The 19,099-nt window shown below is 46.6% G+C and overlaps 1 protein-coding gene across 1 annotated transcript in view; it reads right to left on the reverse strand.

Moving 5' to 3' along the window:
* Positions 1-18,876, reverse strand: part of LOC138965046 (CXXC-type zinc finger protein 1-like) — a 50,581-nt gene extending 31,705 nt beyond the window's left edge. The window contains exons 1-4 of the mRNA XM_070337175.1: positions 18,709-18,876; positions 17,727-17,878; positions 13,644-13,744; positions 10,838-10,971 (exon numbers count right to left, since the gene is read on the reverse strand). Coding sequence (XP_070193276.1) covers positions 10,838-10,971; positions 13,644-13,744; positions 17,727-17,878; positions 18,709-18,738 — 417 coding nt within the window. The 5' untranslated portion in view covers positions 18,739-18,876. The remainder of the gene's footprint in view (positions 1-10,837; positions 10,972-13,643; positions 13,745-17,726; positions 17,879-18,708) is intronic.
* Between the last annotated feature and the right edge of the window lie 223 nt (positions 18,877-19,099).

Genomic DNA, 19,099 nt, shown 5'->3' on the forward strand with positions numbered 1-19,099 from the left:
TAAAACAAGGTCCTTGATCATGCCCACAAGAGGGCCATGAGCCACAGAAGAGAGGCCTATTTGCTTCAAAACAGCTGAGATAGCCGAGACGCCGGAACCTCAAAGAAGAGGCCCAGCTGCCCAAAGCCAAAACTGAAACAGAGGTGAAAAACCACCTGGCTTGAGAGAGGGGCGCTAAGGAGTTGCACCCCCGCTCTAAATCCCCAATTGGCCAAAGAGGCCAAACAAGGAGCATACACAGATAAAGTGGAGGAAATATATGCTTCGTGCCCAAAGAACAGAGTAAGAACCCATGATCTAAAACACAAACAGCACGCCTCCAGACCCGTAATCAGATGGGCCAACCCCTGAGCAAGCCCTGAGAGGACCTGCTGAGCGAGTCGGCCCGATCGCAGAGCTGGCCGGGGAGAAATTCCCCTGAGAAAATGATTTAGTGTGAAAACCCAATCAGAATCCCTTATACTCTGTCTGACAGGGAGTGAGAACTTGCTCACCCCAGCTAGTTCACATAAGAAGCAACAGACGAATTGCCCGAATGCAACAGGACATGCCTGTAAATAGCCAAAAAGGAAAGGCTAGTAGACTAAGAGCTACTGCTCCTAACCTCAGGCAAAAGAGAAGCCCAAGGATTCACGTCTACATCACAGCCTCAAGACTGCAATCACCATTGCAGGCCCCATCTAGACGAAAACGCATCCAAAAAGCGGTCTAAGTCCAGGGGGAAACAAAGCTAGGGAAAAAAGTCCCCTGAGCGATCCAAAAGGATTCCAGCCACCTTCCCGCGTGGAGGAACCCACTCTGGAGGCGGACCCTCATGTCCCAGACCTGTGAGGCCGAACCCCCAAAAAACTTGAGGAAAGACTAGAGGGCCAGCAAAGCTATCGATACCGTCCGACCAAAGATCGGGTCTAAAGACCCCGCAGAGGCCTGCTCTCGTGCCAGTCTGGCAGTGAAAAGCGCTAAAAGCCTCCCTATTCTCTCTTGTGTGAAGAATAAACCTTCCAAGAGACAAAGTCGAACAGCATGCCCAGGTAAAAAACCTGGGATAAGGACAGCTCGGAATTTTGCCTGGTTACTGAGAGCACCAGGCAAAAAGCCTGGTTCAACACCAAAAGGAAGTGCAGCTGACAAGCTGATTGACCTTGAAAAAGCTCAACCAGCCCCCGAGATAGTCCAGAGACCAACACCCCCAGAAACCGAGCCCTTTCCTGTGTGCAGAAACGCAGAAGGAAAGCTCATGTGAGAGCACCGAGGAAAATCTCAGCCAAAGCTGAAAGCTCTAGCCCATGCCGACCCACCTCCCGCAGAGAGGGAGGCGACACTGAACCAAAACACCCCTTTGTAACCGGGAGCGCATAAATGCGCTGCCAGAGGTCCACGAAGGAAGGGAAAGATTCCAGCTATTGAGTAGGTCTTAACAACCCCCGAAAAAGCCTGACCCTTGCTTCCTCCAACCAGCATGAAATCAAACCCCTTGTAGAGGAAGGAGATCACACCAAGCAAAAACAGTGTGGGCCTAAAACGTCACCGAGAAACTTCTCCGCTCAGTGACTACCCTAGCCCAAGCTGCCAGCAGCGTGGCTAAAGCCTTAACCAAGGCATCCTCCCTAACCCAAAAGAGCGTTCAGGGAGGAAAAGATTGCCTATAAGAAAGCACAGAAGAGAGTCTCAGCCAAAGCAGAAAACTCCAAACCATGCCATCCTAGCTCCTCCAGAGAGGAGAGGGAGGAGTAACATCATGACAACTCCATGTTCCCTGTGGTCTGTAAACGAAGCCAGAAACTAGCCCCTGGCAATAAAAAGTGCAGATCAGACCCTGAGCCTGAAAATTCCCTGCTATCTTCTTCCGCACTAAAAGTGAGGACGAAGCAGCCTGAAACCCCGAAGCCAGCAGTCCCCTGCGTATAAAGCAGCGGGAAAGGTGTAGGCTGAAGAACCACTATCCTAAGGTGCGGAACAAGCCAAAAGTGTGGCATGAGGTAGGCAATCACCGAAGACTCAGCAAATGAAACAAATTGCGAGAAAGCCTGTGAAAACCCAAAGCCATCCCGGAAGAGGAAGGAAGAGAGACACCCCCAACCTATCCGGGACAAAGTAAACTGCAAAGGCAGACGCTCTATGTATGGGAAGCCTACAACCAGTAGGCAACCCTATACACTCCCCCTCCTCCAACAAGGAGTCCGACCTAACCACCAGTTGTGTAAAACACAAAAGGAGGGGAGACCGGGGAGGTCGCGCACTAAATACTCCTGCCGATAACACCGCCAAGAGTGTGGATGAAAAGCGTGATCAGTCTCTGACTGCCAACCCAACACCGCCCACCTGAACAAGAGGTGGGGGGAAGAGGGGTTGGTAACTGGCACAGATCTCTGCCGAGAAGGAGATAGAGTGGAGAAACAAGACAAAGCCGGGCCCGGCGCATCTTACCCCACCCGCTGTGCGAGAGAAGCAACCCAGTGCTAAGAACCAGACTACCTGGTTTGAACCACAACTCACCCCAAGTGGGGAGGGGGGTGGTCCAGCACAGCCGCAACCCCTAGAGGGGGTAAGGACTGAAACAGAGAAACTTACGGCCGATCCTCGCTCGTCCACCTGCCAAAGTCAAGTAGCCCTATCACTCACCCACCCCTAGGAGGGGGGGGGGGTGACCTATGCTGGCTAAGGACAATGACCACTGGCCAGGTGATACTATAACCGAGTCCCCGCAGACCATTGTGAATACAAAGAATGGGAGACTGGAGAGAAAGAGTATATTCGAAAATTTTAAAAGTAAATTTTGATTTGATTAATATACTTACCCGACTCACATCTAGCATTAACCTCTGGTTTAAGTGCCGGGACGCTGAACTACGCTTCACCCCTTAAGGGGAAGTAACCCTAAAAAAGAACAGCCTAGACCCCGTAAACTGGGTCACAGGTCAAGGCCATACCGTCACGTGACTGAGCACGCGAGACCGCCGCCGCCATATTGGAATACTTCACTCGAAACGAAGCGAAACATTCATTTTTAGGGTAAATTAGAGCGGGGTAGGCGGGAGGGTATTAACGATGTGAGTCGGGTAAGTATATTAATCAAATCAAAATTTACTTTTAAAATTTTCGATTAAATTACATATCTTATCCCGACTCACATCTAGCAGATTGCTAATGTAGGTGGTGGGAAAGAAACTCACTCTACAAGTTGGAGAGAACCTGCCCTGCGGCTACCAAAGCCGGAAAGGTGTTGGTCCCATCCTGACGAGTAAACAGATTCTCAGTGAAACTCACTTATTTCTAGTAAGAAACCGGCCTGCTTCAACCATGACTGGTAAGCAACCACTACCATCCCAGCGGGTATTAGAAAACCCGCCAAACGTAATAAAGAAAGACGTCCTAAAAAACGTCCAAAACACCTATGTGAGGCCGATCGAGATTTGCCTGGTCGCAGAACCGCCGAATAAAAGAGCCCAAGCTCAGGCCCCATGAGTTCTAGGCGAACTCAGAGGAAGGACAGAACGCTCCCCCCCCCCATTGACTGCCACACTCATAAGCTTATTTAATGAGTGTGAAAGCCCATCTAGCCAGTGCTTCCTTGCACAAATTCGATTCTATCCGTCCAAAACGAAAGAACCAAAGAACTGGTCTGGCACTCCAAAATGAGCCATGCAAGAATGAGTATGTCCAAAATACTCAATATCTTGCGTGAGACCCAAAAAGTACGTAAATCACTGCCCCATCAAGGAGAAGTGAGCACCGACAAAAAAAGAGTATACGAGCCTTCCTATAAAAGAAAGGCTTGCATGTCTCAAAAATTCTATGTCTCTTCAAAAGAACTCCAAAAAAAGAAGAAATCCCAAGCTGGGACTGATAAAGAAAAGACAAAAGGCTTGAAGACAGGGCCCTTTTCACTCTGGGCGTAACAAGAGAAATGTCTTGTCTAGTTCTGAACGATGTTTCTCCAGACTAATGAAACATCGTCTTCCGTCAACAACAAAAGTTCGTGGAACATCTTAGCATCCTCGTGAACTTCTTTTTTTTTTGTTTGTTGGTCGCAACCACCCATAGATTGCTAATGATAGTAAAAACCCACCAGATAAGGTCAAATTAGATAAATAACCCTTTCACATAAAGTCTGTTGAGACCTGAGTGAAACAGCCGAGTGAAAAACCTTAAGATTCGTGAGTTACGTCTTCCAGAAGCCGAAAAGAGCGCCAACCTCACTGACCTGTCTTGATCGTAGCTGACGAAAAGAGTGAACAATCTCTTGCAATCAGCAAGACCAGGAAGACAGTCCTAACTCAAAAGAGAGCTGTGAAAGTTCGGAAGACAACAAGACATGTCTTCCGATGCGAGCGAGTAAAACAAAACGAACCTGTGCGTCTCCCGCCTGAATAGAACAAAGAGTTCCAAATGACCACAAGTGAAACACCCTCCGAGGAGTGAAGCACTAAAGGATTATGGCTTGAGTAAACCACAGCACCATAGTCCCATGAGGTAGACGCTAATGTTCGTAATGAACCAGAGACAAACACTTGTCCCTTGTTCAATGAAAAGATGCAAGACAAAAAACCATCTGACAAACTAGACTCTTTACAAAGAAGAGTCGAAAGAACGTCTTAAAACCGTAAACAAAGGAAATAATTTGTAGACCGGCGAGACTGCAACCTCTCATCAAAAAATGAACCGAGATTGCTCATCAACAAACCAATGCGGCTTAAGCAAAAGCGGCAAAAGTCTTAACTTAATTTTCACTAGCAAGTAGCTATGAAAATTTAATCGACAAGGAAGGGAGCAAGCGTCAAAGTGGGCGCTTGCTGTTGTGCCGAACACGGAACGATCAGTACGTAAGGCTGTCCGCTCAAAACTGAATAGGACGAACCCTGTAGGCTACCGTCAAAACATAATGAGAAAGTATGTGAGACCTCGGGAAGGCGTGAAGCCCCCCAGGCCTAGGAGATAGACGTCAGCTCAAGAAAGACGTGACCGATCTCCTGCCGATAAACGGGTGATACCTGAGTACAAGATATCAAGCCCTCATTGGCGAGGAAAAAACCCCCAAGATAGAGCATAAGTGTCCCTGAAGTTCCTAAACTATAAAAGACAAACACCTCCAAAGAACCAAGCTGTGAATCCAGCTTGATCCAAACGATTAGCCAAAAGTAGGCTACCGGTGCATGACCTGCTTTGCGTGTCTACCCAAGCAAGACCGAGTGAATGACGCAGTCCTGCTTCCTGCGTTAAGAGTCCAAGTCTAAGAAAGACAAGGACTCATAATATAACCCTCATGGGTTGTGACAGAAAAAGCCAAAGAAAGACCATGGCTATGAACTGGACTGTCAATAACCGTCGAGTAAGTTAAACAAGAGTGCCAAAACCGGCAGTCCTGTTGCCCACAAACTGACTTTAAATCTTCTTGCCAAAACAGAAGTTAAAAGAAAGTCCGAACGACCTCCTAAAGAGGCCAAAAAAGAGTGCATTCAAAGGCCGACAGCTGTCGTGAATGACCGTCTATCTACTCAAACAAAGTCTGTCATCCACTTTCTACCTAAGTAGAATGCTGATCAGAGGCTCGTAGTAATCCAAAAAAGTTTCGTGATAAAAAGAGGTCTGTGTGCTCAGCGAAACAGAAAACGATAAGTCCAACTGACCACAAGATATCCTCTCCAGTCCATGCATGAGCAGATGGAGATAGTACGAGGAAGCCGCGATTCTGGTTGAACGTCAGCAACCGAACGTGCGGGAAACACAAAGGCCGAAGCCTGGAGTGGCATGAACGAAACGACTGAAAGCCGCAGTGCCCGTAGGTCAGTCTGCTTGTAGGCAAATGACTACGTAACAAAGCCAAAAACAGAAATCAAAGCAACTACTGGTCGGCATACCGAAAACCAGGAAGCCAACCTGTCAAAAGATTCAAAAGACGAAGTGTCTTCAAGAAAAAAACCTGGAATTAATTTTGCTGCCAAATCGAGAGTAACCCTGAGTTTGGCCGAAAAACCAGAACTAGTCTGTTCATCGATGAAAGACCAAAGGTCAGACGCGGGGACCGACGCAAGCTGTATAAAAGACGCCATCACGTACAAAACCTTATCATCCGAGACAGGCGAAGCTGAACAGGAAGTAAGATACAAGGCATCACTGCCCCCAACGACCTAGAACCCCAAAGGGTTGACGTCGTAAGTTGCGGACAGGAAAGAACAAAGTGCTACGATTACACGGAACGCCGGAAGACGAACCAGAAGTAGCCGAAAAACTCCAGTGCAGAAGTACCCGCAACACCGTGGTGGTGCGAACTGATGCTAATGCGTACGATCCTTCACTCGCCGAAACAGCCGAAGCGAAATCGGAAGTGAGAGACCTCGTGTAAACACGGCGTGGGAGAAACGGCGTGCCGGGACAGACCTCTGCTCAGTGTTGACCTTAGCTAAGGTCGAAACGTCTTTAACACTTGCGTCATTCCGGAACTCAAACGGATCCAGGGAAGACCTAATAGAACGAGAGAGTGTCCAAAGGAGTGTCTCAGAGAGAGAGGCAAGATCAAGAGGGTACCTGCCTGTCTCTTCCAAACCAATAAGAGAACCTTCTGTGTAGACACAAGGTCTGTCTTGACGGTAACCGTCCTCCCTAAGAGTGGACAGCTACGGCGTGACCGGAAGGGCTGCACTCAGTAGGGCAAAAGTGTCAATAAGGTTCTGAGGCCGACGGCTGAGTGAAAACCTGCGCGCAAGGGCAGATACACTAGCCTGTGGAAGTCGGACAGTGGCAAGCCAAGGCTTAGCAGCGACTGGAGCCTGACCATGAGCAGAGAGGAGAGGCACCGTGCCGACAGTCACGGAGCTCGCCGTGCCTGGAAAGCTTGCTAAAATATTAGAGAGCTCATAAGCAACTAAAGAAGACTCAGAGAACTGAAAACCTTCAGCTGCTGTTGGTGCTGGGCGGAAGTCACCCACCGCTGATGGTGGGGGTAAGACAAGTCCAGCCTATGAAACAACGCCGTCAGAAACATATTGTAAGCGACCTGTGCTGCAATAGCTAAGGTTGGCTTCAGCTTTGACGGTAATTGGAACTCAACGTCGTCATCATAGAATGAGAGATGATCGTCGAGCTCCGACTCCACTTCCGTATGAGACGAAAAGTCCGCGTGACTCGCCGAGTCTTGGACATGATCAACCGGAAGCGAGGCTGACTGCAAACCGGAAGTAGAACTTCGGTGCAGAGCCTGCATGGAGCCAAACTTCCTGCCCAGGCGGAAGTGGTGACGCAAGTACACCGACGGGGGAAGTCATAGACAGCCCGTGTGCACCTTGGTCTCCAGATCAATGTAACATCGATTGCATTCCCGCGTCAACATCCCGTGAGCTCCGCTTCGTATGAGTCGTATGCCCCGGGTATGTCGAACTTTCACTCCCTGACCTATGAGGCGGGGGAGCTACTAGTTGCGGTCTATGCGGAACGCTTTCGCCAAAGAGCCTGGCTACCGGCGAACCCATGTAACATCGATTGCATTCCCGCGTCAACACCCCATGAGCTCCGCTTCGTGTGAGTCGTTTGCCCCAGGTATGTCGAACTTTCACTCCCTGACCTATGAGGCGGGGGAGCTACTAGTTGCGGTCTATGCGGAACGCTTTCGCCAAAGAGCCTGGCTACCGGCGAACCCAACGTACCTGAGGAGAGTGCCTGCTGTGCAGAAGCAACAGTGTCCCGAGGGACCATCTCTCCGAAGCTGGCGTGCGCCAGTTCTCCCGCCCGCAAGTCCGCTGACGTGACTGTGGCCGAAGGAGGCAACCGGATGCGGGAAAGTGAAGAAACATCGCCAACACCCTTGGGCAGCGAACGCAACTCATCTCGCGTAGCCTGTAGATCGGCGGCAAGTTGCTGCTGTTGAGAAAACATGGTATACATATGCGAGGAGAAAGAAGAGAAAAGGGAAGAGAAATCTTGCTTATCACTCTTCTTAGGCTTAGCCGAACGAGCCCTACTCCTGTTACAGATTCTTTTAGAACAGGCATGGTAGGGCTTGCTGGTACAACAATATCAACCGAAAGCGAAAAATTAGACACCGGTTTTACAAGAGTAACCGTTGTCCCTTTGGGTTTATCTTTATCTGACTGCTAGCAGGGGAAGAATCAGCAACTAACTGTCGAGTATTAGGCTTTATCTTCTCTTTGTCCGTCATGTTGAAAACAACTCACAGAGAGTAGAACAACAACAACAAAGTTGACGGACACAAGGCAAAAATTCAAGTAAAACAAACAAAGAACGATCTCACCAATACAGCCGTAGAAGCAGAGACCGTGAAGAAGAACCGGGGTGAAGAAAAACTGCCAACCAGGCAGCAGGCTGAAAGCCAAAATGCGTAGCTCGAGAGAACAACGTCCTAGCGCTAGGACCGCTGAGGAAAGAGTGAAGTATTCCAATATGGCGGCGGCGGTCTCGCGTGCTCAGTCACGTGACGGTATGGCCTTGACCTGTGACCCAGTTTACGGGGTCTAGGCTGTTCTTTTTTAGGGTTACTTCCCCTTAAGGGGTGAAGCGTAGTTCAGCGTCCCGGCACTTAAACCAGAGGTTAATGCTAGATGTGAGTCGGGATAAGATATGTAATTTAATCTCCTCCGCCTGTCCCAGGTAGACAGCCGGCACAGCCCGTGCAGAGAACAAAACGGAGCAAAGCTCATTGTTCCCTGACCACTGTGCGAGACACCCTGCCGAGAACAAAAGAGAGTCAAGCTCATTGTTCCGCGACCGCTACCCGCGACGAGCGCGGGCAGCTAACACAGCCACCTGTCCCAAATGGAGCAGAGAAGGAGTATGTAACGTAGCCTGGAAAGCCGTACATAGCACCCCCGCTGTGTAGAAAGGCCTCGATAGATGAGGAGAACGATTGTCAGGCCAGGCCATAGAGGCACAGACTGTGAAGACAGTCTAACAGCGCCCACCCCGTCCAACCCAGAGGGAGGGAAAGGGTGGACCCGCGACAAACGCGGGCAGCTAACACAGCCACCTGTCCCAAAAGGAGCAGAGAAGGAGTATGTAACGTAGCCTGGAAAGCCGTACATAGCACCCCCGCTGTGTAGAAAGGCCTGAGCCACTCCATGCCCCAGATGGGGAGGGGGGTGGCTCGTCACAGCAGTAAGAGCGACGGAGAGAGACGAACCGAGCAACGGCCGACCCCCCTCCGTCCACCTGCTGTAGTCCTATAGCCCACCGCCCGCCCACCCCGATAGGGGAGGCGAACGATTGTCGGGCCAGGACAATAGAGGTACAGACTGTGAAGACAGTCCAACAGCGCCCACCCCGTCCAACCCAGAGGGAGGGAAAGGGTGGAACGCTACTCCAGCCCCCACCCGATCCTGCCCGGTGGGCGGGAAAGAGTGAGCCACTGATACCCCCCCCCCCCCCCACCCTGCCCCAAACGGAGCAGAGAAGGGGTATGTAACGTCGCCTGGAAAGCCGCCACCCGAACGCGCCCGGGGGGCGGGAAAGGGTGGGAAGCTAACACGGCCCCCTGCCCGCAAAGGGCAGAGTGGGACAAGCCCTGGCCGTGACTTACCGTGCCCCCCCACTCCCCCTTCCTCACGGTAAGGGGGCTGCATGACCGACCCAGCAGTGCTGTTTTAAAGCAAGCCGAGCGGCCAAGGCAGGCGGGGAGCTGGCCCCCTCTCCTAAAGGAGAGAGTGCTCGCGAACAACCCAGTCTACCAGTGGCAGAAAGGACTGAACCGAACTGGCCGTTTGCACCAGGCGACGGTGCGACGCAGGAGCGCCCCCCCTATCCCCCCCCCATTGGCGGGGGGCTGCGTAACCACTGTGAAGTACCGGCGGTAAACAGAGTGGTTAAACGCAGGCAGGGAGCAGGCCCCCCCTCCGAAAGGAAGGGGTGCTCGAGAACAGCCCAGAGCCACCAGAGGCAAAAAACGGGCTGAACCGAACAGGCCATTTGCACTTGACCACAGTGCGAAGCTGACGAACGGGAGGGCGGGAACCGCCGATCGCGCCTGAAACAGCTGAAAACACAGACCAAAACATCGTTAAGTCCCCCCAAAAGGAGGACATTGACTGATTCCTCTTACTCAGAGAAAGGGGAAAGAATAGCCACACGGCCACCCCCCCCCCCATCAGTCGCACCGACGACGATCCAACAAAAAGTCTATAAGGAGCCTAAAGGCTGATTAACCCCAACAGGGGAAGCGAGCTGTGAAAGAACTGAACCCACCCTCGGAGGGATAGGAACATAAAAAGAAGTGCTGTTTGACGGATCTACGACCCGCATAATAGGCAAATCAAAGTTCTTAGGCTACTCTTAGGTATAGTTTTCTAAACCAGGCTAAGAGCCTTGTCACCTTCCAGTCTCGCGCCAAGTTTAGCTTTGTTGTCGGCCATTTTAAGACCGGCGAAAAACAGTCACCCAGAACAAAAAACTTCTGCGTGCGTGTTCAACACAAAGCTATCAACATTTATACCAAACATACACAGGAAAGATCTCACCAAAAGGTAGACGGACAGGTAGACCCCCAAGAACCGGCTAGTCTCAAGGACGAGCAGGCATGTGAAGGCCAAAAGTGAGAGCGAAATTCGGACACGTCCACCGTGTGTTGTCGAAAGTCGAGAATGATTATTACGGATGCTGGCGCTCACGTGGTGCGCAGGGTGTTATGGGTAACCGAGCAAGGTCAGGCCATAGCAACGGCTATGGCGTCGCTTTTAGCTTGGTTACCACCCTACTAAGGGCAGGTAATTTGAGAGGTTTTTCGACATCTAGCATGTGGGACTAAAGTCAATGCATTCATAAGAATTGGAGTAAGAATATGTGATTAAATGTTTCTTTTTCATCAGAGCAGAAGGTTCTACTATCCAAATCTTACCTTATCCCTGAGTTTTGATCTGTACTCCTTAGTGATGACTCTCTTCCCGACGTCCACATCACTGCAGGCCGTCGACTCACTCTTCCTGTCTACCTTTTTCTTCTTGTACTTGATCTGCAGGGATGGGTTCTTGCCTGAAAATTGAGACCAAAACGTTGAACTGTGTGAATGACGAGCGCAATGGCAATATAAAAATGTGCAATAAAAAAAAACAAAATAAATAAAAAGTGTGTCTTTGCCTTTGTCTCAAATCAGCTCGTTACAGATTAATCATTAAACGTACGTACATATACTGTTGATTGACCAAACAAAACAAACTGTTTATTGCTGTCTATTGCTGCAAAACTTAAATAAATCACTTCATCACCACCTCTTCCTTGTCTTTCTATTTCTGTTCTGTGATCAGACTATTTTTTCATGACTTTATTTTCCCATCGCAGGGAAACAAGGTACGCTTCCTCCCACTGGAAAGCTAGCAGGAACAGAGTCGCGCTATGCAGGTGTTTGTGTTTTTAAGTGTAATCAACCACCTGCCCTTATGGCAGAATGACGAAGGTCTTTTATGTGCCACAATCAATCAATCAATGAGGCTTATATCGCGCATATTCCGTGGGTACAGTTCTAGGCGCTCTGCAGTGATGCCGTGTGAGATGAAATTTTATACGGCCAGTAATTGCAGCCATTTCAGCGCATATTTACCTTTCACGGCCTATTATTCCAAGTCACACGGGTATAGGTAGACAATTATTAACTGTGCCTAAGCAATTTTGCCAGGAAAGACCCTTTTGTCAATCGTGGGATCTTTAACGTGCACACCCAATGTAGTGTACACGGGGGGAGTTCGGACACCGAAGAGAGTCTGCACACAAAGTTGACTCTGAAATAAATTTCCGCCGAACCTGGGATCGAACTCACGCTGACAGCGGCCAACTGAATACAAATCCAGCGCGCTACCAACTGAGCTATATCCCCGCCCCACAGTGGTGACATGGGGGTGGAATATGGATACCGTCTCTGAGTCTGCACATAAAGTTGTCCCATGTCCGTCCCAGCCCAGATTCGAACCTGTTACCTGCGGATCACAAGTCTAGTGCTCTGCCAACTGAGCTACCAGACCCCAAATAAAGCCAACCACGATTGAATTCAAACTCATCCTTGTCTTAAGTGGCTTCAAAGAGCTTCAACTACTGCACCGAGTTCCATAACAAAACTGATTTGAGTCAGTCTTCCAACGGTGCTAAAATGCACTGATCCAGCACTATAAGTATAACCGCTGCAGTACATGTAGTTTACAATCACAATCATGTACCATGGAAAAGGCACCTCTTTCCTCTTTGCACACAGACTGCAGTCTGCAAGCACAGTGATGGCAGCAACATAATCCTGCTCTGTACCGTTTAAACTATACAAAATGCTGCTCTTTTATCCATTGCACAATGACTGTTTTCTACAAGCAGGCATGGAAATTGAAAAAAGTAAAAAAGGCTGAAATTTTGTGGGTAATATCAAAGTCGACGACGCGAAGTGCCAAGCCTTCCTACGGGGGTCCGGGGGCATGGCCCCCCCAGAAAAAAAATTCTCCAAATAACCCAAATTGTGCAATTTGGTGTCCTCTGAGCTCCAAGTTTGCAATTAAATTCAGTTTTCAGAACCATTTTTGCCTCCCCCGTTTATTTTTTCGCCAGACACTTTTGCTTTTTCGGCGGAACAAACAACAAATCTGGCGGAAATTTGTCTTTCGGCGGACAATTCCCATGCCTGACAATATTGTACAAACCACGAAGGCAGTGAAGCAACATAATAGACGATTTTTGGAAATAACTTTGTCACAGCTACATGACTGTTCGGCAGAGCTATGACGCTTGAAGCTCGGAAATAAGTTTTGACTTCCGCTTCTGGCCAACATGTGCTCAAAGTAAAGAAGCAAGGAGGGAGGAGAGAAATCAGTCCAAACATTATGTGTTGCTCTTGGGAAAAGTGTGATTCTGATAATCGATACCCTGCGCGTGTACGTAACCTAAGTTTCTTCCCATTTGTGAAACGTGACATTACACGCCATTCACTAGCGAGAGGGCGTGTCTCAAACACGTGTACAGGAACCACGTGATGTTTGTCTGAGTTTGTTTGTTTGTTTGCTTAACGCCCAGCCGACCACGAAGGGCCATATCAGGGCGGTGCTGCTTTGACAGTTAACGTTTTTTTTCTTCATTTTTTCATTTTCATTACTTTATTGTCCCATTGCTGGGAAATTCGGGTCGCTTCCTCCCAGTGGAAAGCTAGCAGCAACGGAGTCGCGCTACCCAGGTGTCTGCGTGTTTAGGTGTATTCAGCCACCTGCACTTATGGCAGAATGACCAAGGTCTTTTACGTGCCATTGTGATGACACGAGGGTGGGACATGGCTTCCGTCTCTGGGTCTGCACATAAAGTTGACCCGTGTCCGTCCCGGCCCGAATTCGAACCTGCGACCTTTCGATCACAAGTCCAGTGCTCTACCAACTGAGCTACCGGGCTGCGCCACACACAAGACAGAAGTCGCAGCACAGGCTCCATGTCTCACCCAGTCACATTATTCTGACACCGGACCAACCAGTCCTAGCACTAACCCCATAATGCCAGACGCCAGGCGGAGCAGCCACTAGATTGCCAATTTTAAAGTCTTAGGTATGACCCGGCCGGGGTTCGAACCCACGACCTCCCGATCACGGGTTTGTCTGAGTAAAGCAAGGGAACTCACTCCTTCACAACCCATACAAACTTGACAGAGTTATTTCTGGAATTCATCTATTGTGAGCAGTATAATTTACCTCTGCACACGTCACAGAAATATTTCTTGATACAGCGAGCATCAAGCTGTGTGACACCAATGCAGTCGCCATGGTACCACTCTTCACAACAGTCACAGGCTCTGCAAAAGTCAACAATACTACATGAGCACATGTTTAATGTTTATGTAATAAAGAAGGCAAAAGCCACAGAAGCCATTCCTGGGATTATGAAAACATAGTCGGTAGCATTAATCTCTCTGTTAAAATATTTTCAATATCAGTGTTGTTCTTCAGGTCAATGACGCATACTATTTTGATCTCACAAGATAAACAAAGGGAAGTAAGTAAGCGCTCTAAATGCATACAACATGTGTAATAGTCTAACACTAACAGAGTAAGTGAGAGTTATACGGAACCAGTCTCCTGGCACCTGAGAGAATGACAAGCATTGAAATGAACAAGAGACTTCAAGTTTTATCCTCCTTGGCTGGTCAACAGTCCTATTGTTTTGAGGTAATGCAACTTGTAAGGGGTCTTATGACCACCAATTATCCTATCAACTAATCAAGCGTGAAAAGCCAGGACAATTTGACCTATTTATATATGTATGGGAGCAATCATTTTCAAGTGTTGCTTAGTAGTACTGATCAACCAATGTATTCAGCCATCCAGACATTGGATAGTGAAACAGTTGCCTGAAGCTGAACCTAAGAGTAAGAAAATGACAGCACCTTAAAATTATGTTATGGTGTAAATGTCACATACAAATGAGCGCTTCTGGTGTGACAACGCGAGACATTAACTCATGTGATCTTGGCGTGAGGTTCCGCCTGTTACCATTCTCTTTTTACCGTATAAAATGCACGACTTACACACGAACTGTTACCAAAGCGACATGCTATTTGGGATCACACTATTTCACTGCTGCGCCGAATATGCTCTGTCAGCGGCAGGGAGCTTGGAGCAAGCACGGCCATAAATAGCCTACCGTGCGCTGGCGGTGACCTTGATTCCCTTTCGCGCGCTGTCTCTAGCACACAAAGACTCTATGTGGAGCTTGTGTGCGATGGCGCCAGTTTGAAAAATTACGTGATTCTTGGTGTGAAAAAGGGATCGTTTCAGTGACTTACACCTGGGATTATGTTCATCTTGTGTATTTTGTTACTTGAATATACAGGCATTGTGTTGGTGCAAACTGGAGTTTATTCATTCGACTCGTTTTGTTTGATTTTGTGGTAATACTAATATCACTGGCACTCAGCTCTTGTTCTTTGTTCCTGTTAAAAGAAACAGAATTTGCGCGTTGTATATCAGTTTATAATCACACTGAATACTGATAACAGCCCAACCGCCTGTGTTTTTATTTTGCCGTCCGTAAGTACTTAGTCTTAACTGTGTGATAGAGTGAAAACAAGTTAAGTTACAGGTGTTTGTGAATGATTTCTAGAGCAGTTTTGAGGGGTAAGTTTTGTGAATTAACCCACGCGCAGGTTCTCGGAACAGGCACTCGCTACAGTACGCTATATGCAGCTCTGTTGACTGTCGTGCATTTCATCTTGTTCGGATCGACGAGTTTTGTTTCCTGTGGTATATATACAAGTTTGTGAGAACAATACGAGTGAAAAACTGTGTTGAAAAACTTTCAAATCGACTTGTGTGCTGCTATTGGATTACTGACCAACAGTTGCAGGGTCAGGTAGGCTTTTTGTTTTCTTCACATGCAGCTAACAATTTGCATGAACATGTATTGAAAGACCGTTTTTTCTTTCTTTTATATTACAGGCATTAATTGCACTATTTTGAATTATATAAACGCAAAACAAATTTCACATGCGCACCATACGCATGCCTATAATATGTTTTTAAATACGACTGTATATACTCTGTTGTTTGTATATATATTTTGTAAAGTGTTGTACATGTATATATCAGTGTACTTAGGGATTACCTTTGTCTTTTTTTCCAATATTTTGTGTTCTTTTATTGTGACACATTGATTATGATGTTTTGTTTACTGTGTTGTCTTCTGTCCTCTTATAGATTGTGCCGTGCTTTCGGATGTTGGGTTTCCTGTTTATTTAACTGCAGCATACATGTGTTTTTCAGATCTGTAAGGTGTGGTATAATTATTTACTTGAAGAGCAAACACCTTTTTCAATTCTCTCATTTAGCCTTTTTTCTGTCTTGTAAATTGTGGCATGTTTTGTTTCATACGATTGACATACATGTATTATCCGTCTATGTGTTGTCTGGGGCTAATATCATGTGGCACTTCGAGCGGATTTGGGTGAGCGCGCGCGAGCTATTTTTTTTTCTCCTGTGGTATATTATATATATATATACAAGTTTGTGAGACTTGTATAGGAGGGCCGTGAGGTAAGCTTTTTTGTTTTATTCACATGCAGCTAACAATTTTCATGAACATGTATTGCCGTAAGATCTTTTTTCTTTCTTATATGTTACTGACATTATCTACACTATTTTGAATTTTATATCTACACTATTTTGACTTTTATAATTATATAAACGCAAAACAAATTTTACATGCGCACCATCAATGACTTTTACTAGTAGTCCTTGGCATAATATGTATGTAAATACGATATACTCTACTGTTTGTATATATTTCGAACGCACACACACACACACACACACACACACACACATGTACACATACACACACACACACACACGCACGCACACACACACACAGTCACACATTGGAAAACACCGTCATGAGTAAGCATCTTCGGCGTCATTGACAAACCTCCAAAAGGGAAAAGAAAGGTCACCTGTTATTCTATTCTCAAGAGTATACAATGTATAACCACTGTTCTACTTTCAAGTATTACACCCTTCTAGATGAGTCAAGCTGAAATGATGTATAATGTAATTTTTACGTACGCAAATGTTGGACTGGATGGTCTTCTCATATTAAATCGGGTTGCGTGTACATGTATACGCGTGGATTTACACGTGTGCGGGTGTAGTCTATATATATCTACACTATTTTGACTTTTATAATTATATAAACGCAAAACAAATTTTACATGCGCACCATCAATGACTTTTACTAGTAGTCCTTGGCATAATATGTATGTAAATACGATATACTCTACTGTTTGTATATATTTCGAACGCACACACACACACACACACACACACACATGTACACATACACATACACACACACACACACGCACGCACACACACACACAGTCACACATTGGAAAACACCGCCATGAGTAAGCATCTTCGGCGTCATTGACAAACCTCCAAAAGGGAAAAGAAAGGTCACCTGTTATTCTATTCTCAAGAGTATACAATGTATAACCACTGTTCTACTTTCAAGTATTACACCCTTCGCATGGAGACTATTTCCTTGCGGGAGTATATAGAGGGCCACTTATCAGGCATTCTGAACAGTGCAGAAAACGTTCTCACTGTTTTTAGGCTCTCTCTAGAGCGCGCGAGCTACAGAACCTTATCAACACAGCAGCTGCTTGCAGAGAGCGGTCCACGCTCGCTGCAGACAAAGAAAGAGTCGTCTGTCAGGCGCCACTGTGAATGGGGCCGGGTAGGAGGGAAATGGGGGGAGGAAAGGAAAGGGAGGGTAAATAGGGGGATGAGGGTGGTTCTTGCCGGTTATTTTTAGCTGGAGCCAGCCTGGAGCAGAGAGTGCCTGAAATGAAACACAGTGGGATCAATGCACGTTTTTTTCCTTTTTGTGTGTGATCTTGAGACTCCAACTATTACCAGCAGAAAGAAAGAAGGGGCATAACCTCACCAGAACTGCCCATTACAATCATTTGTGTGTTATCTGCGAATATTTGATAAACCGAACACTTGACTGGAAAATCAAATGCTGCAATTGAAGGACAGGAGTACCGAGATGTTTACTCAATGTAAAATTAAGGAGGTTTAGAGTTAAGTCTAAAAATTGTAAGACTTTTTAGACACCTTGAGACAGATTCTTGGCCATTTATTTTCAACCCAGGTTAAATGACCTATTGTCCTCTGAGACTGGGAACAACACTGCAATATCCATATTAAAACCATCAACTACAACTCAACATCTAGTGATCTACATGATCTAATCCTAATGCAATAATCAACACTCACATCATGAAGCGGTCGCTGTCGGTGGAGCGACAGACGCAGTACGGTTGTGGTTCTCCATCCAGGTCACCTGCTGCCTGCTCCATGGCCTTGATCAGCAGGTTGACCTTGGCTTGCCGCTCCGGCAACATGAATTGCTGTGCAATCTGCTCCTTCTAAAATCAAAATCACACAATGACAAAAATGAAATGATGAGTGACAGTTGTCACACAAGTTCAAAATTATGCCTTCCTTTATTGCCTATTCAGACCTAATGAAAAGAAATATGATTCGGAAGCTAATGAGGGGACGAGAAAAGGACGCAAGATCTACCAGCTAAATTAACACCAAACTGATGTGATCACTCAACTAAGTCAGCTGTGCTGGTTAGAATAAATTACTTCCTAAGCTCCTGAAAACAAATACCATTCATGACTGTTGCTGTATGTGTCAATTGTCATTTCATTACTGTCAAAATTAACAGTAACACACACAAAATTGAAAATAAAGTAAATCAAGCATAGTTTGGTGTGACCTCTTAGTCTTAACAATAATTAACAGGCAACAGATCTTGCTGCACTGCTTCAAGTGCTTGGAATAAACTGCTGCTGCAGATCATAGACAAAGATCTTTTCCAACAGTTTTCCAGGAATTGTTTTCCCCACAAAATGCATGAGTCTAATGACAAATCAGCCAAGTATCTGATCAGATTCAGAACACTGCTCTCAGTCTGCTGTGCTCATAGTTAAATACTTATTGTCAGTGTCCTGAGATCATTTACTGGAACCCTGTCTACTTTCCTCAAAATTAAGATACCCAGACAATCTTGATTGTTTAAAGTTTTGCAACGTGCTATCTAAGGATCAATGGAGCATAGAAATTATAATACAAATTACAATAACTTTCGTTGCACATAAGTGAAGTCATAATACTAATACTAATACGTAGGCTAATACTAATAGAGATTGGAATAATGCATCACTTCTACAGACAAAAGTGCACTTACCGAGCGCGACCCAGACTCACTCTCCGACATTTTGACAATTTATCCTGTCCTTGCAACGTATAAATACACGCCAATCTCATACCACATGCAAAATACTTGAAATGCTTTTCAATACAAAATTGCTCAAAGCAAAGTGACAGCCATATTGAACACAAGCGAACACTCCACTGTGTAAGGTACTGTGCCATTTGAAGATTTTCCTTTTGGAAATAAAATAATCGTATTTACCTCCCTTGCCCAGTAACACTAGTTCTGTCCCTTGGCCCAAACAACGACAAGGTTGAAGATGTTATGATATTTCTATTTATTTTGTATGAACAACTCGAATAATACCAGCTATTGTGTTTTCAGCGTAGCAATAGGGTCCGATATTTAGACGAGACAAGTATAA

Source organism: Littorina saxatilis, linkage group LG4 (genome assembly GCF_037325665.1).
Source record: "Littorina saxatilis isolate snail1 linkage group LG4, US_GU_Lsax_2.0, whole genome shotgun sequence".
NCBI classification, from domain to species: domain Eukaryota; kingdom Metazoa; phylum Mollusca; class Gastropoda; order Littorinimorpha; family Littorinidae; genus Littorina; species Littorina saxatilis.